The 20,087-nt window shown below is 40.6% G+C and overlaps 1 protein-coding gene across 1 annotated transcript in view; it reads left to right on the forward strand.

Annotated features, from left to right (window-relative positions):
- hmcn1 (hemicentin 1) overlaps nucleotides 1-20,087 on the forward strand; it is a 493,052-nt gene that overhangs the window by 236,125 nt on the left and 236,840 nt on the right. Inside the window, exons 22-27 of the mRNA XM_078218304.1 lie at nucleotides 620-791; nucleotides 5,538-5,665; nucleotides 12,558-12,830; nucleotides 16,441-16,536; nucleotides 17,020-17,211; nucleotides 18,713-18,843. Of these exons, the coding sequence (XP_078074430.1) occupies nucleotides 620-791; nucleotides 5,538-5,665; nucleotides 12,558-12,830; nucleotides 16,441-16,536; nucleotides 17,020-17,211; nucleotides 18,713-18,843 (992 nt within the window). The remainder of the gene's footprint in view (nucleotides 1-619; nucleotides 792-5,537; nucleotides 5,666-12,557; nucleotides 12,831-16,440; nucleotides 16,537-17,019; nucleotides 17,212-18,712; nucleotides 18,844-20,087) is intronic.

The raw sequence follows: 20,087 nt of genomic DNA on the forward strand, positions 1-20,087 counted from the left end.
TTGGAGAATGATTGTCTATCCTTGATAGAGCCCAATTGAATAGGAGAGGCAGTAGTTGGCAAAATAGGCTCCAAACGGAGGGCAAGATCTTTAGCTAGTATCTTGCAATCCGTGTTTAGCAGAGAAATAGGGTAAAAAGAGCTGCACTCGAGGGGCCTGACCCTTCGTCAGCAATAGTGAAATGTTTGTCTGAATTGATGTCTGTAACTTTTTAAAAAAGAATCAACTCACAACTCTCCAAACTACAATTAAGACCACAAGAGGTTTCAAATTTCCTTGCATCTTTTCTTTCATTCACATGTTTATTGAATGGCCATACCAAGTGGAATATACAAAATACTTTCATAAGAATCAGTTAATTTGTCTTGTGATAAAATGACTTTCTTTTGAGTTAAATTTTACTGTTAAATTTTTGAGAGTAATAATAAATTCCATATTAAATTCCTTAGTGTTTTGTACTTGGATCCAGCTTAATTTACAATTAATGGCATTGGTAGAGGAAGTTTGTTTTTCAATTAGTATAATGCTTGAAAAAGGAATGTATTGATGCCGGTTATGCTCTATCTGAATCGCAATTCAGATATTTGTACAAATTATTCAAACTGATTTTAAATTCTAGTTAAACCAAGAGTCATTACTGAGTCTCGAGGAGGACCTGGGGGAGGAAGTCCAAAGGAAATATCAGTTAAAGAAGGAGAGGATGTCATGTTGTTGTGTGAAGTACAAAGCTTTCCACCTCCCATTATCAACTGGGCCAAAAATATGCAACTTATCTCTCCTTTTTCACCAAGGTAACTGAAGTTTGAACTTTGATATTTTACTATTGTGCACACCATATGTTGCCATAGATGAGCAGATCTATTGCACTAATAAAGGCAGTAGTTACACTATTGTTTGAGCACAAAAGCTTTAAGACTGATAGAGCTAACTTTTAATTTTTGGCTTGTTGGTAGATTCAGATAAGTTCCAGTTTCCATTGACCAGCCAGATTTTCACATTTTGGCTCACACGCCATAACATTGGAACTACACTTAATATAATTTAAATGAAAAGGATTTTATTTTATATTGATGTATCAATCCGAAGCAACAAAAATATACCTTAACATATAATTTAAAATAATACAGAATGTAAATAATTCACCTATCTGCTTACCTTTCCTCAACATATCCCCATATAGCCCTTCAGTTGAACTTGTTTTGGGGTAAATTATACACCAACATTGAAGGAGAACTGAAACACAAGTTATTAAGACTGCAAACAATTTCAACAGCATTATCAATCTAACTCCTGTTAGCTTACAAACGTCATCTTGCAGACTTATTGTTTACCTAATCTAAATGGTGGCAGATTGGCACAGTGGTTAGCACTGCTGCCTCACAGCGCCAGGGACCTGGGTTTGAATCCCGGCTTGGGTCACATCTGTGAGGAGTTTGCACATTCTCCCCGCATCTGCGTGGGTTTCCTCCGGGTACTCTACTTTCCTCCCATAGTCTGAAAGGCGTGCTGGTTAGGTGCATTGACCTGAACAGGTGCTGGAGTGTGGCTACTAGGGGAATTTCACAGTAACTTCATTGCAGTGTAACGTAAGCCTTACTTGTGACGAATAAATAAACTTTACTTTTGTAACAGGTAGCCTTACTGCAAAATTGATACAGCAGCTACTGGTGTCAAGGGAACTTCTTTAAATATATGGTCAAAAAGATGTATCATGACATCTTTCAAATCTCCATTCTCTCACTTTCCCATTTTTATTTGTATTCAATTTATATTTGCCTATCTATTCTTGCCCTTTAGATTTAAAACAACTTTAAAATACTTCCTCCTTTCTCGTTCATGGCATTTATTTTAAAAATGGTGCTAACTTTATAAAAGCCCTATGAAGTAAAGAAATGTTCATTAGCATTGAGCCTTTATGGCAATGTTTACATAATTATATTTGCTTTGCATTGCACAACTAGAAGATTGTTTAGATAGCATGTTGGTAAGGCAAGAAAGTAACAATTGTTCTTCACACAAGTCATTAAAATAAGCAATGTATGAATTGAAGATATAGGTGAAGAATATAAAATTTCAACCCCCAAGATAAAAACTGGACCAATACCAATTTTTTCTAAAACTTTGAATAAATAAACCCATTCTACATGGTTGAATGCTTTTTCAAATTTAATGTGAAGCACATCTTCACCAGTTTGCAATGTAACACCAGGAGTCCAAAATAATGAGCACAAATAACAAGTTACACTTAGTTTCTTTTTTTGTTTAATATCCCCTATTTCCTTGGCTTTTTCTTTGGATGAACCTCCTGCTGTCTCATAAATTTGAACATTTTTTTGTTTCCTAATTTCTTCCTGGCTGAAATAGAATCCAACAATATTGGGAGGAGGCCAGACCTTCCACCCATTTACTTTCTATGATTAACATATATTTGGGATTTTTTTCTCCCTTTTTCTTTGGTTTCGATTAATATGCCTAATTATCTTTTATTTTTCAATAGTTAAGTAATGCCATGACCAAAATGTTGACCTATTTTTTTCCTGTAAATATTGAATGATGTGGGCCAGGATTCTCTGCAAAACATTCTGTGTTGAATTCACGTGAAAATTGGAGTAAATCACACTGTTTTTTTTCAGTGGGAGTTCAGAGAGAAGTCTCCCACATTCTGTGCACTGCACAGTGCACTAGCGTAAATCATGCAAAGAATCGGGGGGGGGGGGGGGGGGGGGTGAGGTGGAGCCTGTTCCCGCTGAAGATTGCGCATGTGCCAATCTGTCAGTGCTGAGATCAGCAAACAGTGGCCACTGTCTGCTGGCCTCCCGATTACTGGCTAGCTCGATTGCTGGCCAGCCCCGTGATCCCCGCAATGTCGGCCCTCCAACCCCCCATGGCCCGATCACTGACCCCATGAGCATGTCCTGGCCAACCCCAACCCCTCCCCCAGTCCACCACGATGATCTCCCACACACCACCCCTCACCCCCTCCGCGGCCCCAATCTCCTGTTCAACATCCTGACCCACCCACCCCCCCCCCGCCCCACCGGCAGCCCCCCTCCCCCCCCCACTCCCTCACCCGATAGTCAGCCCCAATTACAAGCCTCCCTCCCTCTGATCGCAAACCCAAAGTGCAGAGTGGCAGCGGGATCCGCAACCTCCACCAATTGCCCTCATCAGGCCCCACCCCAATTAGGCCACGCCCCCTTAGCACTTTACTCCTTGGGCAGTGCCAGGGGGCACAGACTGGCATTTCCAAGCTGCCAATGTACATGGGTAGTCCCCCGGCACCCGACCCTCTGGTGGCCCCGATTGCCTCCCTTTCACTCTTGTGGGGTCGGGATGCCAGCCAGCTCCCCGAAAGTGGGAAGATACTGTAAACCCCGCTGGAGTGAAATACTTATGGTGAAGGGATGCTAGCAGGCCCAGTGATTTCAGTCCTGGGCCTGCTAACAGCATTTTAATTACATTTAAATTTGTATTTGCATAAATTATGCAACTCCACACCTATTTCTGGCACAGAGCTGAAGGCACCGGCAATCTGGCGTTGGGAGACACGCTTGGGGTCGGACGCCCAGCACAGATCCCGCGGATCGGACACCGCCTAAATCCCCCGGCCCACAGCGCTAAAAAATCAGCGCAGTGGGATGGGAGAATCCCCCCCATGGTGTTTGTTTCCAACATTTTCTGATTATGCTTTTGCACTTAATCTGTGGCTTTGAAATAATCCATCACATTACATTCAAATTGTAAACTATTCACCTAATTAGCTGCATTTGTTTCCAAAAAGATGACAAAAGTTTATTTTTCTTATTTTTAAATAAAGGTATCTAGAATGTGGTTAGTCGATATATAAATGTAACAAAGTGAAATAAAGTTAAAGGAAACAGTAAAGATATCCCACTGTAGGTTCTCACTCTACCGGGAGGAGATCACCTCAGAACATTGATTGCCGTCCTCTGACTGGGACTCTGAACTTGTCCGCAGTTACCTTCAGCTGACCTCAGTGATGTTCTCTGTTGGCTTGAGGATCAGGATTGTCATGGATTTTCCTACTCCTCTTGAGATGGATCACAGTCATGAAGCTGACAGCCCAGTTAGCTGGTAAAACCTGTCCAAACAGGCCAGGTGTCTTTGAATGCCACGTTCGCCTTCTGTAATTAGATAATTGGTTTACTGAAAAATTATGATGATGGCGGCAGGTGCCGAACTGTGACAACACTGCAAATAAAACCGGTAATCAGAATTTATAACACAGTTATAGACAGCCCTTAAAATAAAAATAAAGTGTAAAATAATAAAAGGATCGCACAATTATGAACATGTCAGTGTACATAATTACGGTAAAATGCAAAATGCTGGTCTCCATAGTTTCCAGAATAAAAATGAAAGCATATTCATTTATCCTGCTTATTATCTTGAAACAGCTAGAATTTTAATCCAGTCATCTATTTTATCAGCAGCATTTATAGATGAATCATATTTTTTTTTACATAAGAAGAACACTAATCTAAACAAAACTGCAATCACCACACTTCAAATATTCATTTATTGTTTTATATTCTGATGAGTTACACCAAAAGGTTACCAACTTGAAACGTCGACTCTGGGTTTTTTTTCTCCCAACAAATGCCTCTTGACCTGCTGAGAATTTCCAGCATTTTCATTTTTATTTCAGATTTCCAGCATCTACTGTACTTGACTCTTGTATTATATATTGCCTTTGAATCTACATTTCAAACTTTTTTCTCTTGATTTGAGAATTTATGTGCTATGCCATTAGATCTACTAGACATTTCACAGGGTGGAATTTTCAAACCCCCCGCCCCCCCACTGCGTGTTTTGCACTAACAGAGGTGGCCTGCCATTGGCCAGCGGTAGGATCTTCTGGTCCCGCCGCTGCCAATGGGGTTTCTCGTTGTTCACACCCTCTGTCGCTGTGGAACCTGTGGTGGGGGCCCGTCACCGGTGGGACCAGATGAACCCACTGACAGGAATGGTTGGAAATCCCACCCACAGTAAACTAATTTCAATTATTGTTTATGAAGATAATGTACTGCAGATGCTGCAAATTGGGGGGAAGAAACAAATTCTGGCAATAATCAGCAGGTCAGCCAACATCGGTGGAAAGAAAAACTGAGTTCATGTTTGTGGTCGATTAACTTTTTTGTCAGGGCTCAAAAATGTAACAGGTTTTAAGCAAGAACAGTGGCAGGGGGAGGTATTGTGCGTGGGGGACAGAGGAGGAAGGAAGGTCTGTAATAATGTGGAAGGCAGGAGGGATTAAATGACAAGGTAATAGTGGATGATAATGGGACAAATAAATAAACAAATTATGGATCGAGAGGAGCTGTAAATTGGCAGCAGAATCATGGATCTGCTTTGTGAAAAAGTAGGAACAGTGGTTATGACCTGAAATTGTTGGACTTTATGTTGAATCTGATATGTTATCTGAAAATATTATCTTGTTTTTACCGTACTTTTCAAAATGTTACTGCTTGTTACTTGTTTGTGATTTTTAATTTAAAATGTATTTTATATTTCAGACACACTCAACTTTCCTCTGGCTCAATGAAAATAATAGATACCAGACTGTCCGATAGTGGGCTCTACCTATGTGTTGCCACAAACATTGCTGGGAATGTTACTCTGTATACTAAACTGAGCGTGCACGGTAAGTTTCCATTTGGATGCAGATCGATGACAGTGTCAGTTCTTCTCTTAGGTGTCAAAGGTCACAGACTCTTGGGTTGAATTTTCTAAGGACCACTAATCACCATTTAAACACCACAAGCCCAATAAGCCTGATTGTTTTGTAATTGCCCACAGGGGAGTGCCAGAAGTTTAGACTCTCCAGAAAAAAAATGTTCAATCACCCTTTGATAAATAGCTTACAAATATCACACACAGCAATTTTAGACATGGGTAGGGCCAGGCTTCTCTTGGTCCAATTTATGAATGCGATTTGTTTCAGAGTTGTAACTCCTATTAGTTTGTGCCTTGTTATAAGTTGCATTGCGGTATGTAGTCCAACCTCATTTGTCATTAATTATCCTGTTGAATACATTGATACAAATCTTATATTTTTTATTACAGTCATCTATTACATCTGTAGCCTTTACAGGTGGACTAAGGGGTCAATTAGTTTACAAAGTATGAGCACTAGCACTCGTTTAACAAAAATGCAAGAGCATGTGTTATGGTAGGATGATGCAGATTTAGGGTGTTTAAAGTGGCACCTACATTGTTGAAATGTTTTTGGTAATACTACTTTCAATATTTTTAATGCTACAATGCAGTACTCAACTCATAGAATCATAAAGCATTGAATGATGCCACTCGGCTCATCTTGTCTGTGCTAGCTCTTAGAGCTAACCAATTATTCCTATTCCCCTACTCTTTACCCATAACCTTGCATTAATTTGTTTCCTTTGCAGTTGTGTACCCAATTCACAATCATATACCCAATTGAATATTGAATCAGTTTCTGGACAGTGCACTCCAGAATATAACAGCTCAACTCATCACAATATGCCTTTGTGATTTGAGGCTCCAAGGCAATTAAAATAACTATCAGCCATAATGGACCCGATTTTACCATTTTCATTCTAAGTGCTGAATCTGGGCGTAATGCAGATCCGACTTAGAACTCTGCTTTCAGGCGCCCCCATACGCACTATCCTTCATCTTTCCTGGTTCATTACCATTTCCAGCTAAGAAAACTCTCCTGAACATAGAATCATACAATCCCTACAGTGCAGAAGGAGGCCATTTGACCCATCGAGCCTGCACCGACCCAGGCCCTATCCCCGTAACCCCACATATTTTTCCTGCTAATCTCCCTGACACTAAGAGGCAATTTATCATGGCCAATCCACCTAACCCAGATTTCTTTGGACTGTGGGAGGAAACCAGAGCACCTAGAGGAAACCCATGCCGAAACAGGCAGAATATGCAGACTCCACACAGACAGTGCCGCAAACTGGGAATCGAACCCGGGACCCTGGCACTGTGCAACTTTTCTCTTGCCCTGCTGCAGATCATTTGCCCAAATTCAACCATAGTGTGTACTAGTGTACAAACACTGTGTAATGTTGTTTTTTTATTCATAAAGAGTTAGGAACTAATAGTTATCTGTGTATTCAGGGTGCCACATTTCACTGCTGCACTGCGGTCATGCACCGAGTAACAATGCATTGTTCTCATCAGTCCACCATTTACGTGGAGAGCAGCGAGAAATGCACTCGATAAAGCTCTAGCATTTTGAGTCTAAAGTGTGCTTATTTCAAATTTGTGGGAACCAGAAGACATAACACACTGTTTGGGAGGTGTTATATCCCCTAGCTATGAAATCAATACTTAAGATGATAATAGTTGCACATCAAGGAATCAAGGGGAACCCTTTCTTTTAATGAATTTAATTTTGGGATGTAGGTTTCACTTGCAAGGATGGTATTTATGGCTCTGAGAAGATGGTGATTGGCCACCTTCTTGAACCATTGTAGTGGTTTGATACAACTGAATGGTTTTCTAGACCACTTCAGAGGTCAGTTCACATCAACCACATTGGTGCGGGACTTGAGTTACTCATAGGACAGACTGGGTACAAATGGCAGGTTTCTTCCTCTAAAGCTTCACAGTCAGCAGGATTTCCTGTAACCTGAACACATGACCGTGCAGCAACTTGGAAGGCACCTCACTGACGGTTCACAACTTGTCTCTTTTAAGCTGCCATATGCGTATGGCCAAGCAAAAATATTTAAATGTACAGGGCATTCGAATGAGCAGCTTGCAAGTAGCAAATATTATTGACGGGATATTAATTGTCCACTTTTTATTTCCTTTTTTCAAAGAATTTGTATTCATAAACTCATACAATGGGATTTGACCTCATATTCTCTGGATTTTAAAAGTCTGGATTACAAACTAGTGTTACAAACATTATACCACTGAACCCCTATGAAAAGGGCATTTCAGTACGCCGCAAAGTGTTACAGTTTCAACAGCATAACTTGCAATTTAAGAAATATTGTTGGCTCAACATTCCTCTATATTTTTGTTAATGTCTTTGAACTACTCATTTCCTTTTTAATGCCTGAATATAATGCTGCCAGGCTAATGTGAAAAACCTCCTAACACTAATGGGGGAAAGTGAGCCAATGAATATTCATTACATCAAGCGGTGAAATAGACAAAAGGCGGGTAACTACAGGCCGGTTAGCTTAACGTCTGTAGTTGGGAAAATGCTGGAATCCATCATTAAAGAAGGAATAGCAGGCCATCTGGATAAGAATGGTTCGATTAAGCAGACGCAGCATGGATTCATGAGGGGAAAGTCGTGCTTGACGAACTTGTTGGATTTTTATGAAGATGTGACTAGTGCGGTTGACGGAGGGGAACCGGTGGATGCGGTGTTTTTGGATTTCCAACAGGCATTTGATAAGGTGCCTCACAAAAGGTTGCTGAAGAAGACTGGGTCACACAGAGTTGGGGTAGGGTGTTAGCGTGGATTGGGGATTGGCTATCCGACAGGAAGCAGAGAGTCGGAATAAATGGGTGCTTTTCTGGTTGGCAGATGGTGACTAGTGGCGTGCCGCAGGGATCGGTACTGGGGCCTCAACTATTTACCATTTATATAGACGATCTGGAGGAGGGGACTGAGTGTAGGGTAACAAAGTTTGCAGACAGCACAAAGATGAGTGGAAAAGTGAATCGTGTGGAGGGCGTAGAAGGTCTGCAGAGAGATTTGGACAGGCTGAGTGAGTGGGCGAGGATCTGGCAGATGGAGTATAACGTTGACAAATGCGAGGTTATTCACTTTGGAAGAAATAATAGCAAATTGGATTATTATCTAAATGGAAAAAAATTGCAACATGCTACTGTACAAAGGGACCGGGGGTCCTTGTGCATGAGACGCAAAAACCCAGTCTGCAGGTGCAACAGGTGATCAAGAACGCAAATGGGATGTTGGCCTATATCGCAAGGGGGACAGAATATAAAAGCAGAGATGTCTTGCTGCATCTGTACAGGGCATTGGTGAGGCCGCAGCTGGAATACTGTGTGCAGTATTGGTCCCCTTATTTGCGGAAGGATATATTGGCCTTGGAGGGAGTGCAGAGAAGGTTCACCAGGTTGATACCAGAGATGAGGAGTGTTGATTATGAGGAGAGACTGAGCAGATTAGGTTTGTACTCGTTGGAATTTAGAAGGCTGAGGGGGGATCTTATAGAGACCTATAAGATAATGAAGGGGCTGGATAGGGTAGAGGTGGAGAGATTCTTTCCACTTAGAAAGGAAGCTAGAACTAGAGGGCACAGCCTCAAAATAAAGGGGGGTCAGTTTAGGACAGAGTTGAGGAGGAAGTTCTTCTCTCAGAGGGTGGTAAATCTCTGGAATTCTCTGCCCACTGAAGTGGTGGAGGCTACCTCGTTGAATATGTTTAAATCACGGATAGATGGATTCCTGATCGGTAAGGGAATTAGGGGTTATAGGGATCAGGCGGGTAAGTGGAACTGATCCACTTCAGATCAGCCATGATCTTATTGAATGGCGGGCAGGCTCGAGGGGCTAGATGGCCTACTCCTGCTCCTATTTCTTATGTTCTTATGAATAAAACTGCTTTTACAGTTCACAGGACTCAGATAGTGCTGCTAGAAGTTCTGGTGTTGCACAACCAGACACAAGCTGAATACAAACTTGTTCAGACTCACTTCAGGATAACAGTTGAGAAAAGTCTTGTATATTTCACATTCCACTTGCAGCCAGTTGCCGTATTCTTAACAGTTCCTGGAAGTAACACACTTGATTTTCAAAGAATTAGAAACTGAGGAACCAATGGCACAAGCATTTCTGTCGGGCGATGCATTAGCAATTTGAAGCGGCTCCAAGTATTGCAATGCATAATGGATTCAGACCAGCATACAAAGAGCAATCTGCTGTCGATATATGCAGGATTACTTCTATAAATTTATATATTAACTGAGAAATCTCTGTGTTCAGTAAATACATGGTTATGCAGTAAGGTTAGTGTGGTATTTTCAGTAAGGTTGGTTGATACAGGATATATACCTAAAGAGTGCAAGATTTTTTAGTAAAAGGATGATTCCATATAGCCGCAACAAGCCTGTGACTTTTTCGGTCATCACCACCAACTATATACCTCAATACATCCCTCAATCCCTTGTCTTTTCAGAAGCACATACTTTGAATCCACTTATACTGACCACTTCAGAACCTTCCCTAGAAATTTATTACACATGTCTTTAGATGAAAATGTTGCATCTGGCACCCTTAATTGCATAATTATTATTAACCCTGTTATTTCTTTCATTCATATTAAATGCCCTCACTAAAATGTAAGTGAGCTAAAATTGTAAAGTTCAAAATTAAATCCTAATTAGTACAACTCTGTTCATTGACTGACAGCTATTGAATATGATGTAGTTTTAGATTTTCACCTTTTGACCTATAGTGCCCTAAATTAGTCTCTTGGAGATTCAAAGGTTATCCCCACAGGATAAACAATCCAGGGAACAGGAATGGTTAAGGAGGGTCAGACGTTTGACAGTAATTGTGTCAGGAACACCATGTGCACCATCTAAATATGTAACATGCCACAGATGTGACTCAGATGAGTTTTACTGGACGGATCATTAAAATGAATTCCATTTGCCATTGCATACCAACATCATGATATAGTCAACTCCATTTTATTTTCCTGGAAAAGAAATCTTGTAAAATTCTGCTACAAATAAATTCTTGATGCTTGCTAATGAATATTCATTGGACTTTCATGGTAAGATTGTAGCTAGAAATGTTCACAGAAAAAAACAAATGTAGCCTCCAGAGGTTCATTTTTGGAACATTTTTTCAATTGATTTAAAATGTATTTATATACAATTCTATAAAGAAAACATTTCCAATGCTGAAACATTACAGAGATTATTGAAAACAATTTACTTTCAAGGAGGATAATATACAGGAATTATACTGTTAAAGTTGAAGACTATCTGTTCCATAACATTCTAATTTTGGTGCTGCCTGCATATTGTAGTTTAGCGTTAAAGTAAATGGACTGTATTTTGCAGGTAGTTGTGAAGGAACAAAACTCTATTGGTGATGACTGTTACATCCTGTGGAAGGGCAGGGTAGCACTGGCAGAAACTTCTTGATTTTCACATTTAACCACGCTTCTGTGCAATTCCTTACTCCATAATAATAGCCTTACCTTTATTCCTATTGCAAAATCCGGGATACACATATTTTCACTCATTCATGAATAGTTCCTCCATGCAAACCAGAGCCTCATAACGAACTCTGATAGAATAGCCTTTCTGTCCCAGCATATTGTTTATACTGCCGGTAGTCAAGACACACCTTTAAGAAGAGGCAAGAGATGCTTAAAGGAAAAGCTGTCAGAGAAATAGAGAAAGATACCAAGGTGTGATTTGGTGATAAGGACCACAGAATCACTGAGTTTGTTTAAGCAGAGCAGGTGGTGGAAGGTATAGCCCGTTGTAACTGCATGGGCAGGCTGGGATGGGGAGGTGGAGAGTGGTCGGTCGAGCAATGGTCTTCCACCAAGAGGCAAGATGTCATCACCTGTGAGCCAAATTTTAGCCAAAGCCAGGAAGTCAACACTATCCTTTACAGTTTAGTTATTAATGGCCATTAACACAATGGCCCAGATCTTCCAGTCTCTGGATCATTGAAGATTGGTTGTAACCCCCATGATGCATTACAAAATTCCTTGGTAGTCCTAACACACTGAAGTTTGAAATTCTATTACACTGACTCCCTAGAAATTGCCAGTGGGCAATTTCCCTGTTCCCTGGGACCCACCAAAAACGTCTTCAGCTCTGAGTTAAAGTCGGACATTTTGGACGGTCCCGACTTATTACATGGATAGTTAACCAGGAAATGCCAGACAGAAAAAAAACATAGTCAAACTCCCTGGGTAACTATACAACTGAAGCTCCTCCAATCACTTGCATTGGACCTCTTCATTCCCGCCCCCCCCCCCCGCCCCCCCACCTCCCTCCCAATCCCTGCACCCACTGAGCCACCTGCTATCTCTCTGACCTGATCAGATTAGCCCACCATCTAAGTACCATCGACTGCCCGATTTCTCTCTGACCCAACTTCACCACCCTACCCAGCTACCACCCTTATCCTGCTGCCACCTCACCCACCTATCATCCTATTCCCTTGTCCACTTCTCTCTGCAGCTTTTCAAAGATGCTTTGGCACTTTTAAACTCAAAACATTACTTTGAATTGAAATTGTGTTTGCTTTGAGTAAAACTAAAAATTGGTAAACCTTGACAACAAAGTAAGATATGTATCATGTTAATTCATTTATTAATGGCTATTAACCTTTTCTTTGGGGAAAAAAAGTGGATAATTTAAATTATATATTACTGATATGGGTAACTAATAAATCTGATAGCACAAGACAGTAAACGATCTCAGTTTTAAGTCTAATATGTTCAGCATTTGGGGTTGAAGTTATTGTGTTGCACTGAAAGAAATTCTACCATAAATCTCATGTTGATTGCTATTCTTTAGTTCCTCCACAAATTCAGCCTGGACCTCGTATTATGAAAGTCCAAGCAGGTCACAGGATTGACATCCCCTGCAATGTACGGGGAGTACCAACTCCAACTATAACCTGGTATAAAGGAAGTAACATCATTCTGCCTGATAAAACGCAGTACAGTGTGGGTGCTGAAGGAACACTGACTATTATGAGTGCCCAACTCATCGATGATGGAGTTTATAAGTGTGTTGCCAAAAATGTTGCAGGCCAGCATGAAGTAAATACAACTGTACAAGTTCACGGTAGGTAATGATAGAAGCATAAATGAAAATCTATTTTTGACAATGTGTTGAAGGAATGAATGACTGAGTCAGTGGAATACTGTGTGTCTGTCTGTGTCTGTCTGTCTGTGTCTGGCAGTGACAAAGGCATGGGTAAAAGTTTCAGAAGCAATAAGATAATGCAGGAACAGAGGCAGGGATTGTTTTGAAGCTGGAAGTGAGCAATCTTTGTGACGGAAGCTCCGCTTAGGATCAAATAGATTGCCAAAGTTGTAAACCATCTGGTTCAACCAAACAATAATGGAATGGATGGAATCAGTGTCAAGGCAACACAATTTGTGGTGGGGTCAAAACCAAATGTTTTGGTCTTTGTAATGTCCTAACTATGTGAGGGGTTGTGGGTTTTAAACAAAAACAAAAAAAGATGTGGTTTGCAGATAACCACAACAGATTTATTGTCGGACAGAGAAAAAAATTAAACTAAAGCTGGAGCCTGTGAAACACCCCAGTGACATCACCATCAAATCATGTGACCGACTCTTAAAACTGTCATACAACCACTTAAATATGTAACAGTCTTCTGTCATGAACCCAGCTGATCTTAGCTGCAAGGGTGTCCCAATTTGGAAACACCAGTTTGTGATGGCGTATAGTTTTGTCTACACGAATGGTATAAAGGACCATGTGGAATATCCAGTGAGAACAGTAACCAGCCCAGTCATAGTATTAAACTTATTAAAGACCATTTATTACAATAAAGGAAAGACACATACTACATGAACAGGATTGTAATGATCTAAGACAGTTATGTACAAGACTATTAAACACACCCACACAGTTTAAATAGGAATTACCCTTCTGATCCAAAGTACATTTACAAGATCTTAACTTCTTCAGGACCTCCCTCTTCCCAAACAACATCTAATCCAACAGGTCTATGAGTAAAGACCAGTTTATTGGTACTACACTGTTGAGTAGTTATTTTGGGGAACGTCTCTTGGTTCAGCTAAGATATGGGTATTAACTGCCTCCACAAAGATTTTCTACATGCTAACCAGCACCGGCTTACAGGCTGCTAGCTGGACTCTGAGCCTCAGGCTGCTAGATGGATACTGCCTCCTGCTTCCACAAACAGGTTGCCAATTATATCATTGTTTCCCTTTGAAGATTCGCTTTGTACACCTGGCTGTCTGTCCCTTTGGCTTCTGTTAGTGCTAACATTAACATATGTATGTCTTCCCTGAATGGTACCATCATCGAATCCAAAGTATTTCCTATTAGCAGGATGATATATTTCTTTCGGTCTGTCTACAACTCCTAATCTCATTATTGGGATTCACATCCTGTGAAATATCTTCTGGAATGTTGGTGGCTTTGGGCCTGCTGGCACATTCATGACACTTTCCAATGGTTAACTGGAGAAAATAGTATCTCTTTCACAATTGGATGCCTGAAAGTCATTTAACAGCCCAGATGTAGTATAGGAATTAATAGAGATGGAGAAGAGGTAGAACTTGTTTTTTTAAAGTTTATTTATTAGTGTCACAAGTAGGCTTACATTAACACTGCATTGAAGTTACTGTGAAAAGCCCCTTGGTGTTGTCTGTATCCATTTGGAAGTTTCCAACTGATGTCACATAGATGGAGTAGATGGAAAGGATGTGGATTCACGAGACAACATTGTGAGTGGGGCAAAGTGTCAAGGGTGGAAAACTGGAGTACCTTTGGATAAATTGAGTAGAAAAGAATGAAACAAATCAAGAACAGTTCCATTTAAGTGGACAGTGGAGAAGAAGGATTAAAGAATGATGGTGCGGTCAGGAAAAATGGACATGGATTTGGGAGGTGACAATATGTTCAAGAACTCTGGAAAGAAAAGGGTAGTTGGAGATAAGGTGGCAGTTTTTAAGGAAACAGGCAAAGAATATTTTTACGAGGAATGTGGGAGCAACATTTGTTTTGAAAGGGTGGGAAAGAACATCTGAAGTGATTAGACCATTCACAATATAAACTATATTCCGGACATAAGGTGGGTTAATTTAAACAGCATTAATTTCTCACCACCCGTAAGGCGTGTTGATTTGTTTCCCTCTTTATAAGTGGTGCTGTAATTCCCAACCCCCTGGCTTTTGGTAAAATTCAATTTTCTATTAATAATCCTACAGCAAACTCAAAATAGAATGAACTACAAAGGATTAGTTTATTTGCACACACTAAATTTGGAAAGAGGATTCACAACATCCCTCACATTCAAATAGTAATGGGAGGGATAGAGAAACAGATTTATGGTACAAAGACCCACAGAGAAAAGAAATTGTTTCACATGTATTCCAGAGTCCAGAATCAAAGACCAATGAAACATTCCTTCACAGAGATCCAGGGGCTGAAACTTATGCTGGATAATTCACTTCTCATATGATTAAATAGGCACGCAGTGATGAATCAGCCCTGTGAGTGATGGTACAGAATTTCAAGCAGAAGCAGTGTTGATGAGGGCCGAGTATTCTCCCTGGGCAGGTGTCTGTGAGGATGCTAGTTAGATGGTAAGCAGTAAACTGGGCTACGCAGTTCAATAATACTTGTCCCCCAAGCCAGAGACCCATGTCACATGACTCCCACGTCTCCATCAGGTCTTTAGCAAAAGACCTGATGGAGTGTATCCATCCTCTGAATTCTAAAGACTGTTAAATGTCTTAGCAAATAGAAAGTGAAAGGTAGGTTGCAGGGTCTTTGTCTCAAAATGATCCATCGTCTTCTGGCCAACCTGTGTTATTAAATTCAGATGGATATTGTATAGCTTTCTGAATTTGGACTGTACAGACCACAGGTGATTGTTAGTGGCTCCTCAGAGGTAATAAGGTGCCAAGTTTTCTGAAACTTCCAAATAGTTTCTTTTAATTGGGGGTCACAGGCAGACATAGGTTCTGCCATTTTAAAGATCTTTGCTATTTCTAAAATGTTAAAACTAAACAATGACCATATCTATATATTTTTTATCAAAGTATATAAGGTGGTATTTTCCGACCGAGCTCACCCCAAAACCAGAAAACCCCACCCGAGGTCAACGGACCTTTCCATGGTCCACCCCTCACCTGCTCTGATTCCTGTGGCGGGCGGGACAGTAAAAGTCACCCCTTGTTTGAGGTCTTAGTCCCTCACAACTAAATGGGATTCAGGAAGAGAGGTTTGGTGCTCAACAATGGAAATAGGATCAAGAGAGCAGGAGGTGGAACTCATGGACAAGATGAACTCAAAAATTAGAGGAAGACCAAGTTCCAGGCTGCAGCAGGTGGAGCAATGGGGGAAAGATTTGATGATGTGCAAAAGTAAGTAGTGGGGGGTGAGGAGAGAAGTGGTAGAAGTGGCCTGTGATCTTAGTAAGAAAGAAATCCATGAGTTCCTTGCATTTATTGTTGGCGATAAGGAAACAAGGGAGAAAATATATTTGGTAGAGACATTCCAAATTATTCTAAAAGTATCGGGTGGTTTTACAAGAGGAGGGTCAGGCCCTATGATGCTTGATGTGGTGATGGATGGATAAACCAGTGATCGGTCGGACAGGCTTAAATCCATGTCTTTTTGACTTGATAACTTTAGTGGAGTGCTGATATTATTTCCATCATTTTTACAGAACCGCCTACCGTTGAAGACCCGGGCCCACCATACAATAATCCTTTCCAAGAGAGAGTGGCAAACCAGCGAATTGCATTCCCCTGTCCAGCTAAAGGTAAGTCTGGAAAATGTTTGTATATTGCACTTTATATGGTAGGTCCCAAAGAATTATATTGTATTCTAGGTTATGCATTGACATAATACCCAGAGCGGTAGAGAGTATATCTCATGGATAATTGAAATCAGATGATAATTGAGAGCCCTCAAACTCTGGATTTGAACATATGGTTCAGTGATCCTGGCAAAAGAAGATGGTACTATAAAAATAACCATAGAGGTATTGGGCAGTATTAAATGGACATGATGGGGGGGCGGAGGGTCTTGCCTCCAAAGGGCTACCAGTTAATCAGAGGCCGGCTGCTGGGCAGTGCCATTGGGGAAACAGTGTCTGTTGCTGTTAATGCACCCACCCAAGATCCAGGATTATTCTAGAATGACTACCAAGTTCTCTTTATATTTGTAGTTCGTAGCCATTTAATACACAGTAGTTTTTAAATAAAGTTTTTTCATCAAGCAAGTTATAATTTTCTGATTTTAGGTACCCCAAAACCTGTGATTAAGTGGTTACGTAATGGAAGAGAGTTGTCTGGGAGTGAACCAGATGTTTCCATTTTGGATGATGGGACCCTGCTTATTGATACTGTTTCACCACATGACAATGGAGAGTATGTCTGTGTGGCAGTCAACGAGGCTGGTACAACAGAAATAAAATATCAGCTCAAGGTCCATGGTAGGTTACTGTAAGATTACAAACCAATATGCCTTACTTGTAAATTTTTTAAAAATCATTCATAATTGTGATGGGTATTGAACTGAAACCCATAGTCTTTAACACAACTTTAAAATCTTTGGGCATGAATTCAGTCAAGTAGTGTCGAATCTACCGGTGCTACAAAAGCTAACTCTTGGGTTTTCTAGGAACAGGCTGCACCAATGGGCCAGAACCTTCATGGCCCATGTGACATGCTTCAGGGATATGGATGCATAGAGCTGTATCCTCTGAGTGTCCGAACATAATGGCTAGGTTTTCACTTCTTCTCCCACCCGGTGGGACATTACGGTCCTACAGGATTGAATGGAGATTTAAATGGCTCTTCGCATCCACTGCGGGGAGCTGGGTAGGCAAATTTTGTGTCTTACCCTCCTTTATGGTGGCCCCCATCTGAAAAGCCTGGGGCAGATAAATTGATGGAGTGGTAGCCCCCTTGAGTAATGGGTTCAAATGCCCCTCCAAACCCTTTGGCACACAACTTGAGAAGCACAAAATGGAACAATAGGTTTTCGGATAAACCCAGACTGAAAATCAGAAGCTGCAAGATACAGGTTAACTATAGACTGGGGAAGAGAGAAAGGGAGATTATTACATGTGCTGTCAGAGATGTTATCTTTCAGACGAAGCATTAAACCAGCCTGCCTGTTTAAATTAATGTAAAAAGTCCTATGACACTGTCTTTGGAAGAGCAAAGGAGGTTTCCCTGTGTCTTGGCCATATTTATCCTTCAACCAAGGTTAGTAAAGGGCTATGGTGAATGGGCAGGTCGGTGGAGTTGAGGTTGAGATCATATTAGATGGCAGAGCAGGCTCGAAGGGCTGAAATATCCATTCCTGCTTGTAGTTCTTATGATTCTTATGAAAACAAATCATAAATTAATTTATCTCACTGCTGTTTCTGGGATCTTAATGTGTGAAAATTTACTGCCAAATTCACAAGATATTTAGCTGGCCCTGTTGCACACTGAAATATCCTGAGGATATGAAGAGCAAGTGTGCTCTCCCTTTTCTTGTTTAATTTATTACTTTTCCCTCTTGGTTCCCATTGTCAATTTTGGAAGTAGAAGCAGCTTCTCAAAATGCAGTTTTAATTGACTGAAAAAGGCTAATTTTCCAGCCAAACTAGTTCTTTAAAAACGACAACTGAGGGTGTCAAACTATGACGTGTATGAACAAGTCAGAGGAGGTGGGAGCTTTGCAAGCGCTGTAAGGTTTTACTTGTTACAGTCTAATGATTGCAGTTTAACTTGGTACAGTAACATTATAACGTGTTATGAATAATAAATATTAATTCAATGGAACAAATTCACATTAGCTTTAGCAAGCACTGGTACAGAGAAATTTGCACAATTTGCTGACAACCAATACTTAGTTACATAATTATGTATAAGATGATTCAAAATTTGATCATATTTTACTGAGAATAATGTTGTTAATTTGTGCAATTTTTCTTTTTCCAGTTCCTCCTGAAATCAGGGATAATGAAAATGCAGCCAATATATCGGTGGTCATGAACCAGCCCATCAGCCTCTTCTGTGATGTGTCTGGTCACCCTGTTCCCATCATCTCTTGGTACAAAGATGGAATACCTGTATGTGGTGTCAATCCTTGTTGTCTTACAAAGATTTGAGGACTGTCAAAATATTTGAAACATAAAAGCAATTGTCGAGCACTCTGTTAAAATTAGAACTGTAGTGTAATGGGTAATGCTGCTCACTGTTGCAATCCCAGCTGATGTTACCACTGGACAAGTCAGATCCCAGAGTAAAACCTGGTTTGATAGATCCTAACTTTTTATTAAACCATGGAGGAAAGTTACTGAAACAGGAGTCTGCTGGCAAAATTTTAACACAAATAATAAAATATTTATTGAATATGAAAAAATGAACTATATTACACCAGACGAAAAGGTTGAGAAGATCTCAATACAAACACAAAAATATGATTCAAATATTCACTATTCCTTCACCCCAGCTATATCTTTACTGATGCATACAAATTTGAACAGAGAAAACAATTTACCATATCTATCTTGTATCGAATATTCAGGGTAGATATGTGATATGTGTGACTTAACAAGTGAATTTTGGTCAGACAATACACTCCAAAGTAAATGGCAGATGCAGCCAAAGCAGATTCTATGGATTTCTCAGCAACCCACCCAGATGCTTGTCACATGGTGAACTGACCAATCTCACTGAAATTCTCTTTCCCATAAGGGTTTCAAACTACATTTGAAGAACTCACCTTGGAATTCTCTCCAAATGTTGCTCCTATTCACAGCTTCAACAAGAATCATCCTCCAGGGTTTCAATCTAAATCTCACCTTCCAAGATTCCTTTCCCCGGACCTCTGAGTACACTCGAACTTGACCTTCCAAGCACACTTCCTGATATTTCACCATGCCAAACAAAACACCATTGCTCCTAAAGGCCCGCAGGAAGGTGTCACCAAACTTCAGCTGCTTCCTCAGATCTTCATGCTTCTTTTGAGCTCACATTGCTTCAAGTCTCCTTCTTGCAGCTCTCTCTGTTTAATAAGGAGCCTATTTCACTTCTCTCTCTCAACATTACTTAACAGGATTGGGATCTGATCCCTGTCTTTGTCCCCACCAGAGATCTTCTTCTGGGACCTCTTTCAGTCTCAATCTCTGGTTTGGGACCTTCTCCCTCTTCTGTGTTCTGCTGTCTGGAACACACTCTGGTTCCAGGTCACTTGACCTGCTGTTTCACACTGCCTCGTGTTCTCTTGCTCATATGCGCAGGGCCCTGGTTGCCAGTCTAAAAATGTAAAAAAAAAAGAACCACATGTGTATACAGGGCCGGTTCCAGGCTT

This window comes from Mustelus asterias, chromosome 8 (genome assembly GCF_964213995.1).
Source record: "Mustelus asterias chromosome 8, sMusAst1.hap1.1, whole genome shotgun sequence".
Lineage (NCBI taxonomy): Eukaryota > Metazoa > Chordata > Chondrichthyes > Carcharhiniformes > Triakidae > Mustelus > Mustelus asterias.